Source organism: Sphaerodactylus townsendi, linkage group LG02, assembly GCF_021028975.2.
Source record: "Sphaerodactylus townsendi isolate TG3544 linkage group LG02, MPM_Stown_v2.3, whole genome shotgun sequence".
NCBI classification, from domain to species: domain Eukaryota; kingdom Metazoa; phylum Chordata; class Lepidosauria; order Squamata; family Sphaerodactylidae; genus Sphaerodactylus; species Sphaerodactylus townsendi.
Genome location: NC_059426.1, coordinates 68,509,992 through 68,535,711, shown reverse-complemented (window position 1 = coordinate 68,535,711; position 25,720 = coordinate 68,509,992). Strand labels below are relative to the sequence as shown.

Here is a 25,720-nt window from a genome sequence, read left to right as displayed (position 1 = left end):
GTTTTTAAAAAAAATGCCCATGAACAGGCATGAAAGCTTGCTGTATTTTTACAGCTTGGCAACTCTTTCGCAAACTTTGTGAATTGAACCTTCTCTGGAAAAGAGGCTCTTCTTTTCCCTAGGAGTGAAGCAAAAGTGTAGCTAGGGAAAATGGAGCCAAGGAAAAAATCTGAGTTTTGCGCCCACCCCTGCATTTTTCTTAACCCTAACCCTAATTTATTATTTTTATTTAATGTTTTCAGTCATAAACTGTACCCAAAATTGTAACAAAAATAAATTAAATAGAAATAATTGGTTAGGGTTAAAGGGAAGGGAAGGGAAGGGACTCAGGCTTGCCTTAGTGTTGTGTTGAGTTCTAGGGCGCAGTCCGAGAATAGGGCTATGGTCAGTTTTAGGTTTCGGGTTTCTGTTAGAATTTTGGGAACAATTTTTGATGGAATAAATAAAATAAAAATAATAGGTTAGAGTTAAGATCAGTGGCGTATCTGCCTAGGGACAAGGAGTACCCCTTGTCCCCGGGCGCCACTCTTCTGGTCACATGGGGGGCGCAAAATCGGCCCTCCACGTGATCAGGAAGTCCTGCTGTCTCATTGTTTTCGCGTGCCTCGACCCCATCTGAGGCACGCAAAAAACGACGAGCACCCTCAACCTCACCCTGGACTCCCCCCTCTCTTCAGAAGAGACTGCAGGCTGCCGGCTGCCGGCTGGGAACCCAGCCAGCAGGGGGAGTCTGGGGGGGAGGTGGGCACCCTAGACCTTGCCCATGTCCATGGTGAAATGGGCAGGGTTGAGGGCAGTGGGGGTGGAGCCTGGGGGCATCAGGGGTGGAGCTAGGGTGGTGGGGGGCAGAGCCTGGGGGGCGTCCTGGAGACAATTTGTCTCCGGGCGCCATTTACCCCGGTACACTTCTGGTTAAGATTAAGCCAAGGGCAGGGGCTCAGGCTTGCCTTGCTGTTACATTGAGTTCTAGGGTGCAGTCTGAGAATAGGGTTATGCTCGGTTTCAGGTTTCAGGTTTTGCCTTAACACTTGCCCTTACTTGAACCCCAACCCAAACTTTTTATTTTTATGACCATTTTGGGAACAATTTATGCCTGAAAACATTAAAGAAAAATAATAAATTACGGTTAAGGTTATGGAACCTCAAAAGGGTAGCCCCATCTATTAGCTCCCATAGAAAACAGTGGAGGATGGGGACATTCCTTTTTGGGGTCCATAACTTTGGACCCCCTGAACCAAACATCACCAAACCTGGTATAAGCAGGAGACTCTCCGGATGAAACCACCCAGGTTTAGTGAAGTTTGGTTCAGGGAGTCCAAAGTTATGGACCCTCAAAAGGGTAGCCCCATCTACCATTAGCTCCCATTGGAAACAATGGGGGATGGGGCACCCTTTTTGGGGGTTCATGACTTTGAACCCCCTGAACCAAACTTGGCTGGTATCATCAGGAGTGTCACCTGACAATTGCCTGAAATTTTGTTGCCACTAATGGCTATCCTAAAAACTGTGCCCCCTACTGGCTGACAAAGTAAGAACACTAAAAATACCCAAAAAATTTAGAAATGAGCCCAAATTTTTCTGCGCCCCCAGTGGTGGGTGCCTGGGACATTTCCCCCCGATGTTCCCATTGTAGCTACGCCTCAGTGAACGCCCTTCACCAGACGTTCTTACCGGTAGTAACTGGCCAACTGCGAAGGTGCGCAAAAGTTGCTTCTCCCAGGCAGCGTGTGAGTGCAAGATAGTTCATATGATAACACATCCCCCCAAATCTCAGTCAAGAATTGCTGACGCCTTTCTATTGCCTTTCTATTTTATTGTGAGGGTAAATGGAGGGACACGGCGACAAGAAGAATCCCTGCAAACCTCCCACCTGTCCATGTTTTAGACCAGAGGTGTCCAACTCTGGTGCTTCTGATGTTCATGGACTACAATTCTCATCAGCCCCTGCTGGCATGGACAATTGGCCAAACCCTTTTGGCATGGCCAAAAGGGTATGTTGAGTGTTAGTGCAGAGGGTGTGTTTTCTTTGCTGGAAGCAAAGCAGTGGGCACATATCCCAGGGGCTGATGAGAATTGTAATCCATGAACATCTGAAGCATTGGAATTGAACATCCCTGGTTTAGACGTTCACTTGCAGGCTCAAAAAGAGCCAGCCAGAACTTTTGGGGTAGGATATAGGCGGGGCCGGGGGGGGGGGGGCGGGGGATTGTATGAATCTCGCTTGCCCCAGCGCCCTCTCTTAACAGTGGTTCAAACTCCTGCCACTCTTCCCTGGCGGCCGGTAGGTCACGACCCTGGCTCTGAGTGGCAGGTTGCTAGGATACCGTGTTCCCCTCTGAGCTAGGAGGAGAAGCAGGGGCGGGAGGAGCGGGCTTTGTAATGCGAAGTCACTCGGAAGTAGTTTTGTGTCGTGTAGAAAGCCAGACCTGTTGCTACCCCTCACCGCCGCCGTCACCCACCTGGCACCCCACCTCCGCCTCTGTTTTGAGAGTACGCGGAAATTTTTCGCCCAGGCTGGTTGTCTCAGCAAGACTCCATGAGCGCCCGTTGGCTGTTATGGATGTGAGTTAGTCGTTGGTGCACGCGAGGGTGTTTTGTTGTGACAAAAGCTGTCGCCATAGAGAAGGCTTTGCAATCAAAAGTGCCGAGATCAGAAGAAGCCGGGGCTTTAGGGAGAATAATGTTTTTACTTAGGAAGAGATTGCCCATGAAGTATCGCTGACAAGTTTTTTAAACTTCTTACTCTACTCTTTTCCGCCTTTTGCTTAAGTTTAACCGACGACGCGCATCCTATTTTTGTTTCAATTTTTCTTCCCGACCTCCCAATTCATGACATTATTTTGGTGGTTCCATGGGATAAAACTGTAAGATCTTGGTCTTCTTGCTTCAGAAGGCAAAGGGTGCTGTTTATAGCCCTCCACTTTCTATGACTTTTGCCCCCCCCCCTTCCTGGTTCTCCTGAGGAAGCCACTGCACTGATAAGCCACTGCACTCCCAGACATGTGTCCTGCAGACCCAGCCTTTGAAGGACAGGTCAGTAAAAAATTCAAGATTTGCTGTAATAAAAGTCTGGATGGTTATTTGCTGAGGATAATCTGTAGGGTATTGCTGGATTGGTAGTAATTGGTGGAATGGTAAAAGAGGGTAGGATTTATGAGGAATGGAATCTGGGATTTTTAGTACAGCCAACCAAGAAATGTTGGCTGTACATTAAAACTAATGGAAAAGTATTTTAAGTCCAAAATATCTGGACTTGTCTTTAGATATTTTATTACTTTATTTTTTGCTAGCATCGAGAACAGTCTTTGTTAAATGAGATTTTAAGTGGAACATGCCACCATTCTCAGCTCAGTCATGTTTCTTCTGCAGCCTTTTAAAGATCCCTATGAAAGATTCATGTATCAGCATCTCCAGTACTATGGCTATTTCAAAGGTAAGAAGTTGAACGTAGGTAGACTCCAGCCAGATGGATCTTTTCTAATTGCTGAACTTTTTAACAAGTTGTTCTTTCTTGGTTTTCTCTTGAGCAGTTAGGAGGAACTGTGTGGCCTAATTCAAGTGTGGGAAAGAATTATTGTTGACTTCTAATCCATTTTTTAAAATTCTGTGAATTTCTGAACTGGTAAAAATATAAAGATTGCAGTTCTAAATTTAGCAGTGGAGAAAATAAAACACCACCTTTTTCATTACCCCTCAGCCCTAATAATTTTTGCTGTTAGTTAAATCTAATTTAAGTTATTATATTCTTTTCCATAGAAAGATCAATGGAGAATTGCATATTCATCCGCCACATGCAGGACCATTTTTGTTTTAGAATGCTCCACTTGGGTCCCAAATGCCTATCTAGGTCTGTAAGATAGGCACTTGGATCAAGCAGAGCATTCTAAAACAGTGTGTGGTCGATGAATTTACAATTCTACTTTGATCTTTATGTAAAAAAGAATATAGTAGAGTTTACATCTAAGTATGTGTATCTAGCACCACAGTCTCAATGTCCTTGGCTGACTAATTTGTTATACATATTTAATTTAACACAGTCCTTTCTGTGTAGCTGATATTGACATGCTACTGATGTATTTAAAAATTGATCCTGGTTAAAAACACAAGGTCTGAATTTTAGACTACACCTTCAAAATCAGTGGAAATCGTTGTACATATCCCAAACACTGTTGATGTTACAGTTTTGTCAGTATCTGGAAATATGGATAATAATATACCAGATTAAGTTTGAGTCAGTCGATGTTACAAGAAAACATCAGATTACACAGGATATAAGGTTTTTCATTTACAGACAATAATACCCATAAGGTCCATTTTAGGATGTGTTATCTTTATAATAATGTTTCTATGTATGACCACTGCAGAAGGAAAAATAAGCCAAACATATGGTCCTTTTGTTGGTCATTGACCTAGCTGTATCATCAACAGTGTTTGGGATGTGTTCAACAATTTCCACTGATTTGTAAAAGTGTATAGCTTTGTATTTTTAACTAACTTTCTTGTGTACTACTAGATAATAAATATATTTATTTTGGTATCAATTTTATAGCTCTCATATCAGCCTTTGTGGTTCCTTGTTTTGTTTTGGTTGAATTCTTTTTTTCCTCTTTTGGTTAAAATTTGATCCTGCCAAAACAATTTTAGTTTAGTTTTTTTTAGTTTAGTTTAGTTTATTGGAACTTTGTTGTGCCAGTGTAGTGACTCATTGGAAGAATTATGGGTGAAATAATTAACATTTGCAAATATTTATTCAAGTGAGGTTCAAATGATTTAAGTGAAAATGTTTCCACATTTGTAGTAGTAACAATGTTTTTCTTAGGTGATGAACAGGGTCTTCAGAACTCCTCTTTGCCTCTTGAGAACTGGCGGAAGAGCTCTCAATATACGTTGAAACCAAGCGATTTCCAAAAGATGCTTAGCTCAGAACTTCATGAAGACAAGAAGCTGCTCAGTAAGTAAACTGAAAACCCAACTGTGGATTGCTGTCCAGAGAAAGAACTGCGTCCTTTGGCTCCCATAGCAGCATGCTTTCTGGGAAGTGAATAGCAGTATGCTTTTTTTTTCTTTTTGCAGGTTCATTTATAACGGAACAGGCACTTCTTAAAAGCAAACAACTTATGCTTGATCATCCTGAAGACCCTGGCATTCTACGCTTACGAGAACCTCGGAACCTTTTTTCTCTTCCCACCTGTAGAGATTCACTTTTGGCCCCACTCTGGCCAGTAGAATGTGAAGTAATCCAGGATCAGATCCACCACATTGGTAATCTGAGTTATGGATTGGAATGTAATATTTAGAATGGATTAAATTTTTGTTATAATAGATACTGACCGTGCAGGAGCTGTGACTGGAAGGATCTTGATTTCCATTAGTACAGATCCACCCTGAAAATAGACAGCAAATATAAGAGCCCTGAAAATAGACAGCAAATATAAGAGCCGTGAAAGCCTTCGACAGTATAAGAGCCTCTTGAACTGATATTAAAGTATGATACATAGTTTTTTTTAGAGTTTGTTCATATTCAAACAAAAACTTTTTTCTAGTTCACAGAAAAAAGAGAAGGGATTCTTAAGGTATTTAAATCTATTCTGGATCACCTTTTGCTTTTTCTGATAAACCCTCCCAATATTTGTGTTAGGAAAAGAAGGCAAAACATAACTTATGCATGATTTTATGCTTCAGAACTCAATACAGAAGTGTTTGTTTTCCCCATGTACACAAAGCTGCATTAATGTACATGTACACATAGTTGCATTAATGTCATTCAATACTTTTTCTGTAATTAATGAAGTCATACAATTCATCTTGTGCGACATCTGTGTATTACTATCATAACTTTGTATCAGCTGGACATTTTAATCATACTATTTCTGTCTCCCTGACGCCTACTGAAAAAACTTGTAAAACAGTTCCCAAGAGATTAATCCCAGATGTATGCATTATTTTATGCATTATTTTTTCTGCCATGAAAATCTGTCTGAAGCAATGCTTTGTCTGCTTCTGTCTGCTTCATGAGAGCCAACATGGTGTACTGATTAAGAGCAGGTGGACTCTAATCTGGAGAACCAGGTTTGATTTCGCACTCCACCACATGAGCAGCGGAGTCTTATTTAGTGAACCGAGTTTGTTTTCCCACTTTTACTTTCAAGCTGTGTGATCTTGAGCTAGTCACAGTTCATTCAGAACTCTCTCAGTTCCACCTACCTCACAAGGTGTCTGTTGTGGGGAGAAGAGAAAGGAGTTTGTAAGCCGCCTTGAGTCTCCTTCAGGAGAGAAAGGTGGGGTATAAATCCAAACTCCTCCTCATCTTTTTAACCAGCGCTTAGTCATTTTTCAGTACATAAGCTGTTGCATACCTTTCCAGCTTAAGAAGTCATTTTTTAACAAATTCTTCCTGATATTTATATGCCTTGTACTGCAAAAACAGTTATTTGGGATTGAACAGAATTGAAATTGAAAGTACAAGAAACTAGGTGTTGAAAGGAAAATATCTTGATTCTTATTTAGTGATTTAATTTTCTCTGAAACTGCAAATAAAGCAACAGTGAAAAAATGTTATTTTTAATTTTGTAGAGTGGGTTCCTGCTGAACCTGAACCCTTCTATCAGCCAACAGGAAATGAAATAGCACCAGAAATAATGGGAGAGGACTGTGGAACTATTGTTTACTACATAGCTCCAGGTATTGGCACATATCAGGGTGGGGGTTTTTGTACATAAGAACAAAGCAATAAAGTCAACTGTGAAAATATCCTCATTCTTTAACCCCTCTGTCCCCTAGATAAATATTAATTGCAAACAAATGAAAGATTTAACCTGAAAATATCATAGCTGCTTTAAACAAGCAAGACTTCCAACAAGAATTCCCTATGTTCTACTACATTGTTTTTAAGTGATCTCAGCTTATATGCTCAGTTTAAAAAGCACCTTACTTGTTACCGTTGAGCAGTTAGAGCTGCTAGAAAAAAATATTCAAAGAACTTTCTGCCCCGAGTTTCCTCCTGCTGTAACCTTTTTATGTGTGTTAATGTTAATGTTTTTTTGTTCATTTTTGTTGAAAAACAACTTTGAAATTTGCAGATAGCAAATTTTATAATCAAAATTATTTTATTGCATTTTCATCTTAAGAAACTTTTCCTGTATCTTTAGCTCTGTGGGTTGAGAAGTATCTTGTAAAGGATGAATGTGATGGGAAAAGAACTCACAGGGAAAGATTTAAGCAACTCCTTCTCTTTTCCAATCAGATTTGCAGACATTTCCAACTACTTTTTTATTACAAAAATAGTGAGAGATGACTGCCTTCTTTACTAGTCTTGCCTAGTCACTACAAAGAAAGAAATTGTTGGGAGTACAGTGTTTTATTTATGTCTGCTTCTTACAAAATGGCAAAAATGTCTTTGAAATTACCTTGAAAATCAGCTAATACTTAATATACTTTAGTCATGAACATTCAGTATTTCATAACTGGAAGCTAGTGTAGGAGGCCAAGTCAAGGATTTTGTGGGATTGGGATACATGCCTGGTTATGGTGATCCAAATCTGCAATACGTTTTAGACAGCCTTGCCTCTTCTTCTGCAGCCACCAAGGGTACCCTTTTCACCGGTTCCCGAGTTGGAAGGTCACAAGAGCCCATCAAATCAGCTGCAGTGAGCTTAACAGGTCCAGAAGATACTAAATTGTTGTTTGAATCACGTTTTGAGAGCGGGAACCTACAGAAAGCTGTCAGGGTGTGAGTAAGGGAAGCTGGGAATTGTATGTGGGTTGAAAATTGTACAGTGGCACACAGTTATCCAACAGAGGAGGATTTTTAAAATGAAGTCATAGGATAATCAATTGACAGTTCTCTTGAGCTTTTATTGTGTTTTTCAATATGGGCATGCTCGGGGTCGTCTTGAAGAGTCAGTGTGTACATTATAAATGCCTCCAGCCTTCAAGTGCAGGTTTTCCATCTAGTGCAGCTCTTCACAAGTTAAACAGCAATTTGACTATTACAATTTTGTGAAGATTTTTAGTCTTTTTTGTGTATAGGTGGGAAATTATTCCAAATTTATTCTATCCTTGCAGTTGTGGGCAACTGGACCTCTGTGTATCTGATGTTAATAAATCAGCATTTTATTCCCATGATCAGTGAAGCATTAATGTAAGTTTGCTGAAATCTAGGGCTGCCAATCTCCAACTGGACCTGGAGGTTTCCTGGAATTATAACTGATCTCCAGACTACTGAGATCAGTTCCCTTGGGGAAAACAACTGCTTTGAAGGGTGGACTGGCTGGCATTATATCCTGCTGAAGTCCCTCCCCAGGCTCCACCCCCAAGTCCCCAGGAATTTCCCAACCAGGAGATGAACCTTTTTACAAATGTGTGTGCATGAATATGTGCATGATATGAACACTTGTATTACATACTCATTAAAATATCATGCATTTTATAGATGGATGAGGCTAGAGTATTTGTATGCTCTGAGGATGGTGGAATTACTTTAAGATTGGATTTCACCATACAGCGTTCAGTTATTAAACAGGGATTTCCTGACCAGTATTCTTCATGAAAAGGTTCTACTGAAAAAAAATATTACTGGAGATAGCCCCTGTTTTTCTCTCTCTGTGTACATGTAAAAACAAACCATGAGTGCATGTGCAGGTTGTCCTGTGAATGTGCAGGTCAGATGTTCTCACACCAACTCCCTAAACTGTTTTTCAACAGAGTTTAAAAAGTGGTATGGAGATTTATGAGGAAGATTTTAAAAAATGGCAATATGCTATGTTTGTGCACCTCTTTGAATTGTGCCATAGTAAGTGGTATACTTGCTTCAAATGCTTCATATTACAGAAAATACTGCTCTTTTTGGAATCAAAGGGTATTTGATGATATTTTATTTTGAAGAATTTAGCAGCTTATCAGCTCTATTCTAAGCCAATCAGCTGGAGTGCAGAGCCATTGTCTGCCACATACCCATATATACTCGTGTATAAGCCGACCCGGGTATAAGCCAAGGCACCTAATTTTACTGCCCAAACCTGGGAAAACTTATTGACTGGCGTATAAGCCAAGGGTAGGAAGCCGGGCGACAGAGGGAGCTCCTTATTTGGGCAGTGACATCAGGGGGAGTCACTGCCCAAATAAGGAGCTCCCTCTGCTTGCCGCTGGCTGGGCTTCTTCAAACCCAGCTGGCAGAGGGAGCTTCTTATTTGGGCAGTGACTCCCCCTGATGTCACTGCCCAAATAAGGAGCTCCCTCTGCCTGCAGGCTGGGTTTGAGGAAGCCCAGCCAGCCAGGATGCCTCGGGGTTCCCCCTTCACCCTCCGAGGAGGGCAGCAGCAAGCAGCTTGTGCAGCAGCAGGGACGCAGCAGCAAGCAGCTTGTGCAGCAGCAGGGAGGTCGTCCCGGCCATTCCCCCAGCCTTGGCAGATGCCTGAAGAACCGGCTGGTAAGCGGTGACTCGTGTATAAGCCGAGGGAGCATTTTTCAACCTTAAAACAGGGCTGAAAAACTTGGCTTATACGTGAGTATATACAGTAATTCTTTTTACATACTGTCCTAGAAAATAATTTCCTTGTCCCTGTCTTCCATCTAACTGATAAGTTTTCCCAATCCAAGAAGATATTGGGAAATAAGAGAATGTATCATAGGTATAGGCCATAGGTGTCAAACTCACGGCCCTCCAAATGTTATGGACTACAGTTCCCATCATCCCCTGCCAGCATTAGTCCATAACATCTGGAAGGCCACGAGTTTGACACCTGTGGTATAGGCTATGTGTTGTTATCTGGCAAGTGCCAGTCACACAGTTCAGTAATGAAGAAGTTAATGTTGTGCATGCTAATTAGTTAGTGAAGTCAGAAGTCAGTGATCAGGTAACTGACCCTCATTGGTCAAGCAGGTCTACATGCAGGTCTGCAAGTAGACAATAGGTATATCTCCTTTGTTACTCTCTGCACATGCTCTCAAGTAGTTTGTTAGCCATGTAATAGCAAGGTAGGGGCTAGCTATTGGAGCTAGCCTGTTAGAAATATACTTTCTTGTTTTGTTTCCAAGTTTCCCCTTCCTTCTTTTATAGTCAGTAAACTCTATATTTTAGTAAGCAACTGCCTCTATTTCTTTATTGCGCAAACTACATTTATAAGGAGTGTGATATTATTATCACAACTAAGATTCCCAACACTATGGAAGTTCAAGAGATATATCCTAATGCCTTCTTCCATATGTCTGGGAGAACTTCTATTAGGTCTATGTAGTAAACAAATGGAGCTGTGAAGGATAGAGAGGAGATATCCATTTCCATTTTGTTCTTTGAGTGATAATCAATTCAGTGTCTTGGCAATGAACACATGATGATACAATCCTACATTAATCTGTGAGCATACATAGTTTTAAGCTTAAGAACTTTGGGGCAGAAGCAAAGTTAATTGCAGGCTGCAGTATTGGAGGAACATCTTTGTTGTTAACTCAGGAAGTGCTTTCAGTCAAGTTATGAAGAATTATCTGCTATGATCTCAAAGTATATCGGCCCAGTGCACTGCTTCCAATTTGATAAAGTAATTCTATATATAGAATGATGCTTGGTTGTATGCGTTGTGTTTTTTTCTGTAGGGGGAAATTACTATGGCTTTCTAAGCATTTTTCTTTTCCTGACTGCTGCATTTCAGAGGCATGTATGAATATGAGCTCACATTGCAAACGGATCTTTATACCAGCAAGCATACTCAGTGGTTCTACTTTCAAGTACAAAATACCAGGAATGATGTCGCTTATCGCTTCACTATTGTCAATCTGATGAAATCCAAGAGTCTCTACAGCATGGGAATGAAGCCTCTCCTGTACTCTCAGAAGGATGCTGAATGTAATGGAATTGGCTGGAGAAGAGAGGGTAGTGATATCAAATATTACAAATATAACACAAAAGATGGTCAGACATTGTATTGCCTCACCTGGACAGTGTGTTTTCCACACAACCATGACACATGCTATTTTGCTCATTTTTATCCCTACACCTATTCTGACTTGCAGCACTATCTCTTGACTTCAGTAAATGATCCTCTCCGTTCTCAGTATTGCAAACTTCGACCTTTGTGCAACAGTCTAGCTGGGAACACAGTATACCTCCTCACTATTACCAATCCATCCAAGAGTGCTGCTGCTGCTGCAGCAAAGAAAGCTGTTGTGTTAAGTGCCAGGGTCCATCCTGGGGAAACGAATAGTTCCTGGGTGATGAGAGGCTTCCTAGATTTCATCCTAAGTGATTCTCTTGATGCTCAGCTCCTTCGGGATCTCTTCATATTCAAAGTTGTGCCCATGCTAAACCCTGATGGGGTAATTGTTGGGAACTACCGTTGCTCATTGGCAGGAAGGGACTTGAACAGGAATTACAGGACAGTATTAAAGGAATCTTTTCCTTGTATTTGGCACACTCGGGCCATGATCAAGAGGTGAGTGACGAGCGATTGCATTAATTGCATCTCAGTATTTTAGAACCAAGTGAGTAAGCTGCAGAACTGTACAAAAGAAAGAAAATGCAAGTCCTATTTGAAAAGCACAGTAGTGAATAAGTATGTTGGAGGTTTCCCTCCAAATATAATACATTTGTTTAATTTTCAATAATAATGATATGGAAGTTCAATTGCATTTGGGCAGAAGTTTAGCATGTGATATTTTATTTGCAGTCCAAAGACTCGATTTACATGGTTAGTAGCTTTAGGTTGGAAAGGAAGTGGTAACTAGGACAACACTTTTCCTCTGTGACCTAACATTCATCATCTGTTATTTTGCCTCTTTTACTATATACTTTGTGTAATCTTTATTATTGCAGCCTTAGATTCTATATGTTTTGTTCCACATGTGTTTCCCTTCATCTATTGCTGTGGTGATCCCCTGCTGTAAGGCACATTCCTTTTCATTAGACACTCCAGGGGTCCTTGAAAAACACTGATCCCTGTGCAAGTGGAAATGCCTATCATCGGAGGAAGCACACTTTCATCTGCAATGGATGAAAGAAGGCTCACATGGAATGACAACTTAAAATCCAAATGAGTGGCACCCAGAGATCATTGATCCTTATGCTACTCCCTCTGGCTATTTCACTACAATTTCAGATATATATCACTTCTTATACTTTTCTCTTGCAAGATCAAACCTGGGATTTCTTGTGTGCTAAAACAAGGCTATTTACCAGTTCACGACTGGGAAAGGCATTAGGTCACACTGGGAGCAGGGGATACAGGGGCCAGTTGTGACTCTGCATGGGACTGTATAGAGAGTATGTAGGTCTCAGGTGAGTTCTAATCCTGGGGTATCTCCTATATCCAACCAGAACATAAAAATTAACCTTTATTTTGTGGATGTCACCTCACTATCTCCTGTTTCCCACTAACTTGCTGTTTTCCATGGAACGGTTAGGCTGCTTACAAAGCAGCTGCCTGCTTTCCTTCTAAATGTGCCCAAGAATTAAGAACTTTCTTAGGGAATTATTTTGGGTGTCTGTACCATCAGAAGTGAGGTAGGTACTTTTCTCAAATAGATCCTCCTACATTGTGACAATCTGTCTTTGGAATACAGTGCGTGAGTTTCAAGTGTCAGGCTATAGCATTTATCCAGAGGTTTGGTTAGTTTAGATCTTTCGTGATTTGCTTTTTCTTGATGTTTGCTGATGATATATTGTTGTAATAATGGGTTTTAGTTTTGATGTATTATGTTCTTAGCAGAAACTAAATTCTGGCTGGGAAAGCCTGAGAAGGGGAATGTTTGGGGATGCAGTGTCACAGAGCACACCCTGCAAAGCTGCCATTTATTCTGGGGATCTGATCTCTTTAATCTGGCAGTCAAATATAGTTTGTGATTGCATGAACTGAAAGCGAGCTTGGGGAAATACATCTGTACAATAAATCTAGCTGTGATGGACATTTGCCCCTGCCACACTGCAGTCACCTTGTGCATAATGGAGCTTAATGTATTGTCCACTGGCATAGCAGGACCAGAAAACTGGCCTGTCTACTTGTCCTTAATAACTAAGCTTTCAGCCAGTTTGATTTTTCATGGAGCTAGACGCAATTGCTGGTCTCCTCCACATGAGTAAGAAATAAGCAGAGTACAGTATAGCTATTTATATGCTTTCTGTCATCTGTGTACTGAATTGGTTCCTGGTTTCTTTGCTTGTATCCTTTCTAAGAGTCCTTGAGGAACGGGAAATTCTGCTGTATTGTGACTTCCATGGGCACAGCCGCAAGAATAATGTCTTCATGTATGGCTGCAACAACAAATATGCATCGGAGCAGCTGCTTTATGAACGGGTCTTTCCTCTTATGTTGAGCAAGAATGTTCCTGACAAGGTGGGGCCTACTGGCAGCATTCTGTCATTCTGAACATTGTTCTAGATGTTCTCCTTTCATTGCTGTCTCTTTCTCCATTTCCAGTTCTGTACTCTATTTGGAGGCAACTATCTCCTTAAATCTGAGTTTGCTGGCTTTGTGCTAGGGAAATGGGAAAGTTTAAATATTCTGGCCTTTAAGTCCATATTCCCATCCTCAAAGTCTTGTACTGAGCCCAGTCTTTTGGTTTGGAGCTAAATTTGAGAGTATTAAAATGGTTCTAATAGGGGATTAGTTAAACCCAATTGGTTCTGATTAGTTATAGGTGGCTATAATCTGTAGGGTGAGCTCAGGTAGTAGTAATTTATCAAGAAAGGATCCTGGTAGCAAGAAATGCCATCAGGTTGCAGCTGACTTATGGCAACCTCATAGGTTTTTGAAGGCAAGAGATGTTCACAGGTGGTTTGCCATTGCCTGCTTCTGTTCAGTGACCCTGGATGTCACAGCCTGGCTAGTGGCTGGCTGGAGCAATAAGCAGAGTAAAGGCGGTTCTAAGAGTAGTTTAACGATGGTCCGAGATAAAAAAACATTGAGCAAGCAAAGAGAGTCCAAGCAGAGTTCAACAGAGTAGTCTGAAAAACAGTCCAAGAGTCAGGATCCAAGGCAAGGCAACGAGCAGTTCTGGAATGAAACGGTCCAGAGCAGAGCAAAAGTAAGACCAACAATGTACTTTGGTTCTTCAGGTAAGCAGCTGTTAGCCCTTGTCTTTTATATTTTTCTGGAGCAGGTGGCTATAATCATCTGGGTAGCTAGTGCTAATCCTGTAGGAGAACTTACGGACACTGGGCTACCAATCTAACCAACCTCCTGTGCTCTGCTAGTTCTGAGCTCAGTCAACAAGACCTTTGTTCCAACGGAGGGGGAGAGGTTGGGGTGCTACAAGCCCCTGCTGCTAGCAGCACCTTCTTCAGTGACCAAGCTACAAGGTCTTGGGCCTTGATCTTTCTCAGCGCTACTTGACAGTTCCAGGTTCTTCTGTGGCACATATTTGGAAAGCCTGCTTTCTGTTGCCCCTACCTTGCTGTCAGCCAGTTCCTCCTCGTTGACTTCACATCTGTCCTTGTTGTCACTGCTGTCAGAATCGGTCTCAGCGGGGCATGTGGGACAGACCATGATACCAGACTTCCCTTGGTGATCCAAATACTAACCAGGGCCAATCCTGATGAGGTCTGGCTAGCCTGGGCCATCAAAGTCAGGGAAAGCTTATATTGGCTAAGAAATAATTTCTGCTGAATATCTGGGATATTTTAAATGCTGATGTTTTTTTACAGGCCCAGACTTGTATAGTTTCTCTGTTACTGCTGCTGCCGCCAGTACAGTGCTGTGGCAAAAAAGGCTTCCACTCAGCAGATTTCCTTTTCATTTCCCTGTCCTAGTTTCCTCACACCACCAGGGTCTTTTCTGTTTGTTTTTTTAATAATGGGAACAAAATAGGCAAACAGAAGAAAGGTCATCTAAGCAGAACTTCCAAGACAGAGGACTAATTGAGTTTTTTTTTTAAATTGAAATTGACTAATCAAAATATTGTTCAGTTTTCTTTCCACAGTTGTAAGTTTAAGGTCCAAAAGAATAAAGAAGGAACAGGGCGGATTGTGATGTGGAGAATGGGAATTAGGAATAGTTATACCATGGAATCCACATTCAGTGGTTCAACACTGGGTAAGATTTCTGCCAAAAGCTGAACCTTCACAGAAGGTCCAGCATCATCCCATATCTATCTGGATGAGGTCATCCTAAGTAGCATGTTTACTTCTGATTTTTAAAATTGTGACTTCTGTACAAGGAGTGTTCCAAACAATCCCCCTCCCAAAATTATATGTGTCATTTTCAGTGGCCTGCCAAAGGCTCTTGGTGCAGTGGGAGAATTACTTTTATTTCACTGAGGCCCCTATTCATTTCACATATGCTTCATTAGTGGTGGTGGTGGTGGTGGTGGTGGTGGGGAGCTGTAAAATATAGGCTGAACACTTCTGACAACAACAGTGGTATTGCTCAAACACTGTTGGTTGCTGGGGGCAGTGTTCAGACTGTGATATTTTTAGATCTCCCTGATAAAGCACAGACAAAGTGCACAGGGGTCGTTGAGTGAATTGAAATTAACTCTCTCACTTTAACCAATTGTCTCTTGTTTGTTGCTCCATATTTGGTGCGGCCCTCTTTTTCCTTCTGCCAAAAGTACACCATGTTCCATACTTGAGTAGGTATATATACTGCACTAAATTAATGACTATCCGTGTTCCCATCTATTATTTGGAGAAGATGATATATAGTTAGCCATAGTAGTATTCTATGTTATTTCCCTTGGAAAGGAAAGCATTCAGGAAAACCCTCTACATCATTTGGAATATTAGATACTAGATATTAGATGCAGGAAGAAAAGCTATTGTTGTAAAGTTTATTCTCTATTTAAGTAACAAATATATTGATTAATGGAGGAGATGTTCAGCTCTGTTACGGAATTTATTTCTTGCTGAATGCTGTGCATGGAAGAGTTGTTTGCTAAAAACTGAAGAGCCATATGTCCATTTGTCTTTTCTAGGCAATAAGTCTAACTCCCATTTTACTTATGAGGATCTCAAATCTTTAGGCTATCACGTCTGTGACACCTTATTGGACTTTTGTGACCCTGATCGCTCCAAGGTGAGAGTCTGTTTTTGAAAATCCTCCTGCTGTTGCCAAAGAGGATCAGGTGATAATGACAGTCTGTCCAGTGTCCTGTTTTCCTGAGAACAGCCTCCATGGCTAGCATCAGCATACCCTCATGCAGGGCAGCTGCCAGGTCCCAGGAATTTGGTGGGGTGAACTGTCTGCTGCTGACCCCCTACCATGCCATTTTTTTACGTACTCACTTGTGAGTGCTCTGCCACCCATACCTCCAGCTGTACTCACCGTCCAGTTCTATGGTGGGAAGGGCTGCAGGCAGTGCAGTCAGCTGGCTGTGAGAGGACAGGAGGGATGCACAGGCAGGTAGTGAGACTCATGGGCGAGTAGGTGGAAGAGGGGTCCCTGGGAACTCTCTGCTCCAGGCCTCCTAAAATCTGGAACTAGCCCTGGCAGCCTCTGATGTTGCCCTTTTCTCTTTTCCCATTTTGAAAATGTGACTGGCATAGTAGCCTGAAAATAACTACATCATCCTCATCAAGTTATCGTATTCCCAAGCATTACCCCTAACAGATGTTTCTGGAGACTTGGGGACCCCCCAGGAAGTAGTGGGGGAGGGGAAAATGAGATTCCCCCAGCAAATGTCTTGTGGGCTCCTGTTATATTGTTTTAATGGTCAGATACAAATCTGATATGCATCTGACAAAGCTCTTGCTCATATGATTGAGGTATATAAGAAAGAATTTTAAAAATGTACAGCCCCATCCAAAGGGTGGAAGAAAGAGCTCTAGGAATTGGTGCTGCATGGGGGGGGGGGGTGAGCTGGGACATTCCTGGGGGCAGAGCAGACATCAGTTGGTTCCCACACGGAGTTGAGGGCGGGGAGTATGGTGCCTGGCCCTTGGACTTACACCACTTTTTTAGTGGTGTAATCAGTATGCCCTATCCTATGGGGCTTTTCGGCAGTAGGAAATTTGTTGAATCAGCTTATTTATTTAGTTGTTTAAAATATATGTAACTTGCCTTTTCTCCTGAGAATCAAGGCAGAGCTGCAAGGGTACCAAAACATTAAATGTTACCCTGCACAAATCAACTGTGATAACAGGATTCTGTGTTAATCTAACATTTGTGTGCTCACTTTTCAAAGGAATAAATTCACTTCTTTTAAAAACTCTACAATTTGAATTATTGCAACATATTTTCCTGTGACATGCATGCTGATCTCCCAAGCACTTTCATAACAGTTCCATTATGAATGCAATCTACGTTAGTGTGACATGGAATTACAAAGAAACTTGGGCAGTATTAGTACAGCAATTAACGGTACGGCATGTGAGCAGACATTTTGTGAACAAGAGAATGTGATATTAGAACATGTGGAGGAGTTGGAAGCACAGAGCCCATTGTAGAATTCAGACAGTATATAGAATTCATGCAATATTTCTTATCAAGGACATAGGTTGGGGGGGGGGGTTCCTTGGGTTCAACCCCCCCATTACATGTCCAAAGCTCTGCCCCCCGTTTGTGGTTTTTTGGTATTTTAAAGTTTTTTTTCAGTTTTTAGCCTGCAGGGGGCACAGGTTTTAAGCTAGCAGCACCAACATTTCAGGGATTTTTTGGGAGACACTCATGATGATACTACCCAGATTTGGTGAGGTTTGGTTCAGGGTGTCCAAAGTTATGGACTCCCAAAAGGAATGCCCCATCCCCCATTGTTTCCAATAAGAGCTAATAGAAGATGGGACTTCTTTGAGGGTCCATAACTTATGACCCCCTGAACCAAACATCACCAAACCTAGGAGGTATCATCAAGAGAGTCTCTTACTGATACCACCCAAGTTTTGTGAAGTTTGGTCCAGGGAGTCCAAAGCTATGGACTCCCAAAGGGGATGTCCCATCCCCCATTGTTTCCAATGGGAGCTAATAGAAGTTGGGGCTACACCTTTGAGGGTCCATAACTTTGGACCCCCTGAACCAAACTTTGCCAAACCTGGGTGGCATAATTAGGAGAGCCTCCTAAAGATACCCTGAAAGTTTTGTGCTGCTAGCTTAACAATTGCACCCCTGACAGCAGGCACTCCACAAATTTCCCCAGATTCTCCTTTTAAATCTACCCACTTCCGCATGGATTTAAAGGGAGAATCTGAGGTCCCCAGTTTAAACATTGAAAATGATGCTGTTGTATTTTTACTTTCAAACTTTCAAACAGATTGGAGGGAGCAGGGCTAGATAGGCACTAGGACTCAGGCAGAGCATTTTATAACAAAGAAGATCCAGTATGTTGAGTTTTCTGGCAGAGGAACATCTTTTTCTGAGACAAGACTATTTTTTGTTTGTTCAGTGTAAACAATGAGACTTAAGATGGGGTAGTATTATATCATTTAAATGTACAGTGAAGTCTTAGGGATGCATGCCATTCTTCACTTTAGTCTCTGCTCCATGAAGGTTTGTGTAATAAAGTACATGATAGAGTATTTGTAGAGCTGCATACTCAATAATGCACTTGCAGAATGTTTCCTTTGCATCCCTTAAGTAGTTCTGGGGCTGGACGTAATTGTTACCAGAAATCCCATCCATTCTTATAATGGTCTGCTTATGAAAGGCAAAAGTCATATACTACCTATTTTACATTTCTGTGGAAGCAGAATTATCTCAAATAAGATGTCTGTTGCCTAAAAGGAAACAGCAATGCAGTATATGTCTCCTGTGCATAATTCACACATACTTCTATTCTTCTCTTAGTTTCAGCAATGTTTGACTGAATTACAAGAGCTATTGCAGCAGCAAATCCAGAGCAAACTCTCTGAGTTGAGATGTGCACAAAACACAGAAGGTACCTGGAGTGACATCTCCCTGTCGGATGTTGAATCCAGGTAACAGCATCCTCCGAGTGGGGTGCTGAGCGTATCAGCAACTATTCTTTGTACTTATTGTCATGTTATTTACATGTGTGCTACTGTTGCATGGGATCTCACTATTCATAAGTGGCGCCCTCACTGTAGGAAGAGGATGTGGCTTAAAAGCAGGGATGTAGGTAAGGGGCGGGTTTCTCGGGTTCAAACCCCTCCCAATACAGGTCCAGCTTGCTTGAAACATGGAATGGGACAGCTGGAAAGCCGTCCGTCACCGAACCCACCCCATAAAAAATCTATACCTATGTCTGGCAAGACCTCTTATAGAACTGTCTCTGAGGATTTATGCCTTACAGGACCTTTTGTGATGAAGATAGACATTTCTGATAGGAGCAACTGCTTCTAAGCTTTTCTAAGCTTTTCAGAATGAACTGGATCTGATTAACAGAAGAACAAAGGCTGTAAAGCTTTTGCTGGAATCAGTGGAATCACAACATTTTTTGTCCTGGGTCACACCAGTATGTTATCTCTTTCTTTTAATTAGTACAAGTGGCTCCAACAGCTCCCAGTCAGATGATCCTCCTGCACATTTGTTCAGTGTGACAAACAAGGTGAGAACCATGTGTTTGGGGGTTAATAGAACAGCTTAGAAAAATGAAATGGTGTATTGCTATAAAGCACTTCTATGGTCAGGGAATGGTTGCTTTGCTACAAAGCAAATGCTAGCAGCATTAGTGATACATATTCTACCACTGCAAGATGGAAAAAATTCAAATCCTTCAAAGGAAAAAATCCAGATAAGTGTAATATCTCTGGTTTTATTTTGAGATTTTTTGGTTCTCACTTTGGCAGTACCTATACTGAAACTGGAATGATAAAAGGATAAAAGAATGATAAAATACAGTACTATCAATCACACTTTTGCATAGCAGTTCCACTCAAACACTTATTGGTTGGTTCCCCACCCTGGAACATGGACAATATATACCCCACTAAAACATTCCCTTCTCACTGGACACAGTGTGTAATAGGCTTCCCTCTGTGATACACCTCTGAAGATGCCAGCCACAGATGCATGCAAAACGTTAGGAACAAGTGGTGGGATTCAAATAATTTAATAACCGGTTCCAGTGGTGGGAGTCAAATAATTTAACAACTGGTGGTTTACAAGCACCATTTTAACAACAGGTTCTGCCGAAGTGGTGCGAACCTGCTGAATCCCACCACTGCTACCAAACCACGGCCACACAGCCCAGAAAACCCACCACAACCAGTTGAATCCGACCATGAAAGCCTTTGACAATACATAAAAGGAGAGTTTTTATGGTTTCTTTTCCTTTTTATCCTTTTTGTATTTTAACTAAGACATCAAAAGATATGCTACTGCGATTACAGACTATGCTAGTTTGTATAGTCAAGCACTGTACATTGCTGTTATCTTTGGAAAACTTTTCAGTAAATATATTGTTAAAAGCAAATCATAATTAAGGCCAGGCATTACTGTATGGAGGTGAAGATAGCCTTGAAGGTATTTGCCACTTTGGGGTTTTTTTTATGTCAGAAGTATATGGATACTCCCACACTTCAGTGATGCAGCAGAGAATGCTCTCAGCCTTTTAAAGCTTTTAAAAAGTTACACACACACACACACATCTGCATGTGGGGGTGGGGTGAAGTTTTTTCTAACAGTGTAATCTAGTAGGTGTGTCTGACATTTCCATGTGACATTTGTGGAAGTATGGAAGAACTGCATTTTCATGCCAACAAAACATTATGATTTTAGTGCTGATAAATGCATTATCTTTTAGGAGCAGAAGCACTATCTTAGGGAGCTTGCCTGCAACAAATAAGTCAAATAATTATGCTACTGTGGTCCTTGCCCCACCACATACACAAAAAAGACAAATCGTATACATCCTAAGACATGCATGTAATCATTGGCAGGATAGCTTACCTATTACAACAGCAGGCTAAGAAAACGATTTCTGCATGCAAGCACTGTGGAGTAAATATAGGTAACATTGGACTGGATTCAGCCAGGTTTTTCCCTGATGAAAAAGGGAGGAGGAAGTTTGCCTCCCATAGTGTGTGTTTGGGATCATGGGACCTTCATGGACAAAAGCCATGTAAGAAAGCGCTGGAATAAGGAAGGGAATTTGTTGGGATTGTGGGGAGCGGGGGTGGATGGATGGGGACTGGTGGGAATCTATGCTGTATGGTCATTGCAATTTCAATAGAACCTCACTCATTCATTACATATTTGTAGACTCTAGGGGAATACCTTGACAGCTGAAATATGTAGCAAATGAATCTGTGAATGGTAATATTTGTGTAGTAAGTAGGAATATTTTTTAATTCTCAGGAGGACTACAATGAGAAGAAGAAAAAGAAGAAAAAGAAACATCTGCGAACAAGGAAGGAAAGAAATGATTTGCGACAAAAATATGCTCTGAGCCATACATTAAAACACCAGGAAGATGTCGCGGTAAGAGGCAAATCAGATCCCAGGGATGATGGTGGAGGCAACGCCACCAGTCAGCTAGAAATGTATCTTAGTGGAATATGTATCAAGTTGGTATATTCTGTTAGTTTTCTTTCTAGTGAACATTCTGTTCATGACTGCATTAGTGGATGTTATGCATGAATAATCCTTGTTTCATTTCATAGTATGTATGCACTTGCTCCTGTCAGGCTTGTGATTTTTTAAGAATGACATTGAATTTGCCCAGTTTCAACGGTGCACCTTGTACCAAAAAAGCACATGGGTAAAAAAGTATATCCAGGGCTGTGCAAGGCCAGAAACAACCTCTCTATCCCATACTAAAAATCATCTAAAGAAATCAGAAAGATGTCTATGATGGGTGATATCCCACTGGTTGCATGTGTTTTTTTAAAGTGACAGATTGAATTAAAGTGCACTGCTGTGGATATTCCTTTAGTCTAAGGTAAGGAAAGGCTATGTCTATAGGAAAGAAGGTGTGGCACCAGACTTTTCTATAATAAGTTGGGATAATGCTTGTAAGTGGATTCAGGTAAGAGAGCACACTTTCTTTTCCAAAGAAAATGAAAATTTAAAATGAAGGTTCATGAAATAAAGGAGTATTTTGGTGAGGTAATTAGTGACCTTGCTAGTTACCACCACTTATTTTTATTTTTAAGGGATTACAAGGATTCTTCTGTGGTAGCAAGGCTACTACTTCTGTGCTTAGATGGTTCAGCATGATAGCATTTAGCCTCCAAAATGAGAGAAAATATAATAAACTAACAATAAAGCCTGTTGTGCAAACATATACAATGGGCTCTAGAAAACTGTTGTGGAGGGTGCTCACGAGCTTCTTGCCAGCCTGGCTGGGACAGGCCACTGACCAGATGGTGAGAGCCTTACTTCTTTCCTGTGTCCTCTGTCCCGCCCTGGCTGCATTCCCTTGTCTCTCCCCTCATTTGCTGTTGGTGGTTCTGGGTCCTCCTTCCCTATGTGCAGAACCAGTGTTGCGCTGGGTGGCAGACCATGAAAAGGTCTGGCAGATGCTGCTAATGGACTCCTTTCAAGTGGAGACTTGGAACAGCCTCTGCAAGAAGACCTAGCCTCAGGTGCTTTCGCCAGCTAAGGAGACCAATGGGGGGGCTTTTGGAAGGGCTTGTGAATGGAGCTGAGGCTTCGCGCATGAGAGTTGCATTTCTCAGGGGACGGGGAGGGAAGACATATCAGTGCTGACAGTGTTGTTAATACAAAGGGTTGTGGGAGGTGTAGTCCAGTCGCCCCACTGTCCTTTTGTTCAGGAAACGGCACCTTCTGGACCACATCTCCCAGAGTCCTTCTTTTTAAGGAGTGGTTGATTGGGAACATGACTTGCCTTTTAAATAGTAGGCTATACACCTTAAAAGCTCACAACATTGAATGGGAATGGGTGAGGTTTTGTCACATCAACAGAATTTACTTTCATTGTGATGGTTAGGATGGTGGATGAGGATCTGGGAATGGAAGTTCAAATCCCCACTCTGCGATGGAGGCTCACTGAGCGATCTTAGACCAGTTGCTCTCCCTCAGCCTAACACTGGAAAGAGTGGTTGTTGTGAGGATAAAATGGAGGACAAGAGAAGAGTGTTGTAAACTGGGAAGAAAAGCAGAATATAGAAATCTAAGTAGATAGATGTTTGATGGTCTGTGATTGTCCTCACACCATCATTGGTCCTTTGTCCATCCATTCCCCAGCACATGTCTTATGTGATCCATGAGCTGCTCTAAGGCTAATTCAGCTGTATTTCTTTCACAGGATATATTTCACCATATGTTGGACCCAGAGTGTTGGGTTGCCGCTCTCTGTTAAGAGGTCTTACTGAATTTACTCTTCAACATTTCTCCTTATTTTGATTTAATAGTGAACCGAGATATTTTCTATTTATTAAATTCTCCTAGGCAAACTCTATTTCTCCAAGTCCTGGAAAGACTTTGAGGCTTTCCAGGAGATCAAGGAGAGACAGAAGTTCAGAAAAGAAGAACAAGCAGGTGAATCAAGCAATATGTTTGTGTCAGGTTCGTTTGTATTATCTGTTACTATTCACTATATGTTCACTGTTTTTAACTGAAGGTCTTAAGACAGGGGTCTGCAACCTGCGGCTCTTCAGATGTTCATGGGCTACAGATCCCATCAGCCCCTGCCAGCATGGCCAATTGGCAGGGGCTGATGGGAACTGTAGTCCATGAACATCTGGAGAGCCGCAGGTTGCAGACCCCTGTCTTAAGAGGACAGTAAGTATTGCAAACTCAATTAATCTAGGCTAGGACAAATGCTCAAAAAAGCTTGATAAAATTGATCAAGAAGCATTCCTGGAATATACATGTGAAAGATACCTCAGATAATGATGAGAGAACCACAGTAGTGAATCTTGAAGTTACAATGGAATCCTAAAAACATTTTCCTCGGAAAAGCCCCTCGGACTAGATTTTCGCAAGCTTCTGAGTAGACCTGCTCAGGATTTCTCTCTTAATCTCTTTTGAGCATTTAGGTTGTAGAGTGGAATACACAGAGTTTTGGCTTAGCTGGGCATAATTCTAACTCTTAAAAATTATTTTGCTGATGGATTTATTAGAAGAGGTAAAATGCTTCAAAGATTACATGACAATGAAGCATTACTATGAAGGATATAACAATTACAGTTTTCTAGAGTATCACAAGGAGACAAAGGAATTTCACATGGAGCTGTTTGAACCAAGGGCTCCTTTAATGCTCTCAAAGAAAGCATAATTAGTAAAGAGGACTGAAAATATATAAAGTAGGATAATGCTCTGGAGAAATCTTAATAAGCACAATTTGCACCCACCAACCTTCTAAATCTGAATAAACCTAATGAAAAAGCCACAATAGGACCACAGTTTAGACTCTCAAATGTGGATATCAGGATCCCATAAGTTCTGCGTAATGCATGTTATAGACTGTACCTATTCCAAGACATAGTCCCTTTGCCAATTATGTATTGTAAGATGTCTGCAGAGAAGGCAAGAAATGTGAAAACTAATTTATTCATTTTTAAAAAAAATTAAGGAGAAGAATATAGAGGATTCAGTGTCTTCAATGCAAGGAGAGAACCCAGTTACCATTCAAGAGGAACATCAAGGTCTGAAATTTAAATTCATGTGTATATGTATTGCCAGTGAATGGCTAACAGAATTTACTTAAATATTGCCTCATCTGTTTGAAAGTAATAATATGATGTTAGCAACTTATCTTCACCATTGTCATGGCCCCACTGATTGTGTATCTGGTACCCGCTCATTTCATAGTTTTGATTGATGACAATTTGTTTTATTTACAATATATTCAAGTAGCAGAATATAGGTTTTCTGACTGCTAAAGAAAACATTGTCTATTGCTGTGTTCTTTATTGTTGTCTCTGTGCAGTCCTCACAGATGCAGTTCTGTGCTGGCACACAAGCAATTCCAGAAGGTTCTTGAGCTCTGGCCCAAAAATAAGCACTCATATCTCCTTCCCCCAAGGGCAGCTTAGCCTCTGTGTATGTCTCAAATGTAGAGGTGAGCCTCATCCAACTACATCTTTTTTTGACCATATCCACACCCTTCTTTAAGAGAACTCCTTGGAGCCTTTCATGGGGCATTTGGTATCACACACTGTGGTACAACTGTCAGGACCCCATTCCTTGATTTGTTACTCTCTGAAGCTGGAGTCTTAGCTGAGCAGCTGCCTCCCCATCATGGCTGCAACTTCACAAGCTGACTTAAAGCAAGGGTCGCCAATCTTTTTGGTTCTGTGGCCACCTTCGGAATTTTGACGTAGTATGGTAGACACAGCTACAAAATAGCTGCCATAGTATTACTGCCACAAGAGTTGGAACTAGCGACAAAATGGTGGCAGCTGTTGCAAAAACAATGTTGTTGTTTTTTAAAAAGACCCTGTACATCCAATCAAAACTCCAGCGGCCATCAGAACCCTTACTAGGCAAAAGTCCCACTTTCTAAAAAATACTTGATGGGTGCCAGGAAAGCACTTTGGGAGTGCTTGACAGAGGCAGCCTCTAAACAGCTCAAGCATCATAAAGACTCACATGGTTAAAAGCCTAGCAAACCAGTGACTGACAAGATTGGGAAGAAAAAGAAGTAGCAGAAGTGTTTTACCTAAGTGTTCCTCTGAAGTTGTGGACGTTTCTCTGTCTGTTCCTGCTGTGTTGACACAGTCCCCATACAACCATCAACTCCAGAACTGATTCTTGTACTAAGTTTTACTTCTGCTCCTTGTAGCTGAATCCCTGCTCGAACAGCTGCTCATACCCCAGCTCATGACCACTTTTAACAATATATTTACTTCAATATAATTTTAACAGTTTGCAGAATGCTACGGTAGACAGAGATCATCTGTGCATAAGGACAAGGTCTATGAATATCATCAGCT

At 41.5% G+C, this 25,720-nt stretch overlaps 1 protein-coding gene across 6 annotated transcripts in view; it reads left to right on the top strand.

The window, feature by feature from the left end:
• The first annotated feature begins 2,367 nt into the window (after positions 1-2,367).
• Positions 2,368-25,720, top strand: part of AGBL2 (AGBL carboxypeptidase 2) — a 29,654-nt gene continuing 6,301 nt past the window's right edge. For 3 of the 6 annotated variants that reach the window (XM_048485937.1, XM_048485933.1, XM_048485939.1), the window contains exons 1-15: positions 2,368-3,033; positions 3,370-3,433; positions 4,820-4,951; positions 5,074-5,262; positions 6,574-6,681; positions 7,579-7,729; positions 10,647-11,426; positions 13,163-13,322; positions 14,894-15,020; positions 15,901-16,001; positions 18,705-18,835; positions 19,359-19,425; positions 21,177-21,299; positions 23,232-23,348; positions 24,358-24,430. In XM_048485937.1, coding sequence (XP_048341894.1) covers positions 3,001-3,033; positions 3,370-3,433; positions 4,820-4,951; positions 5,074-5,262; positions 6,574-6,681; positions 7,579-7,729; positions 10,647-11,426; positions 13,163-13,322; positions 14,894-15,020; positions 15,901-16,001; positions 18,705-18,835; positions 19,359-19,425; positions 21,177-21,299; positions 23,232-23,348; positions 24,358-24,430 — 2,356 coding nt within the window. In that variant the 5' untranslated portion in view covers positions 2,368-3,000. The remainder of the gene's footprint in view (positions 3,034-3,369; positions 3,434-4,819; positions 4,952-5,073; positions 5,263-6,573; positions 6,682-7,578; positions 7,730-10,646; positions 11,427-13,162; positions 13,323-14,893; positions 15,021-15,900; positions 16,002-18,704; positions 18,836-19,358; positions 19,426-21,176; positions 21,300-23,231; positions 23,349-24,357; positions 24,431-25,720) is intronic. The other 3 variants (XM_048485938.1, XM_048485934.1, XM_048485935.1) reach the window with 2 other exon arrangements.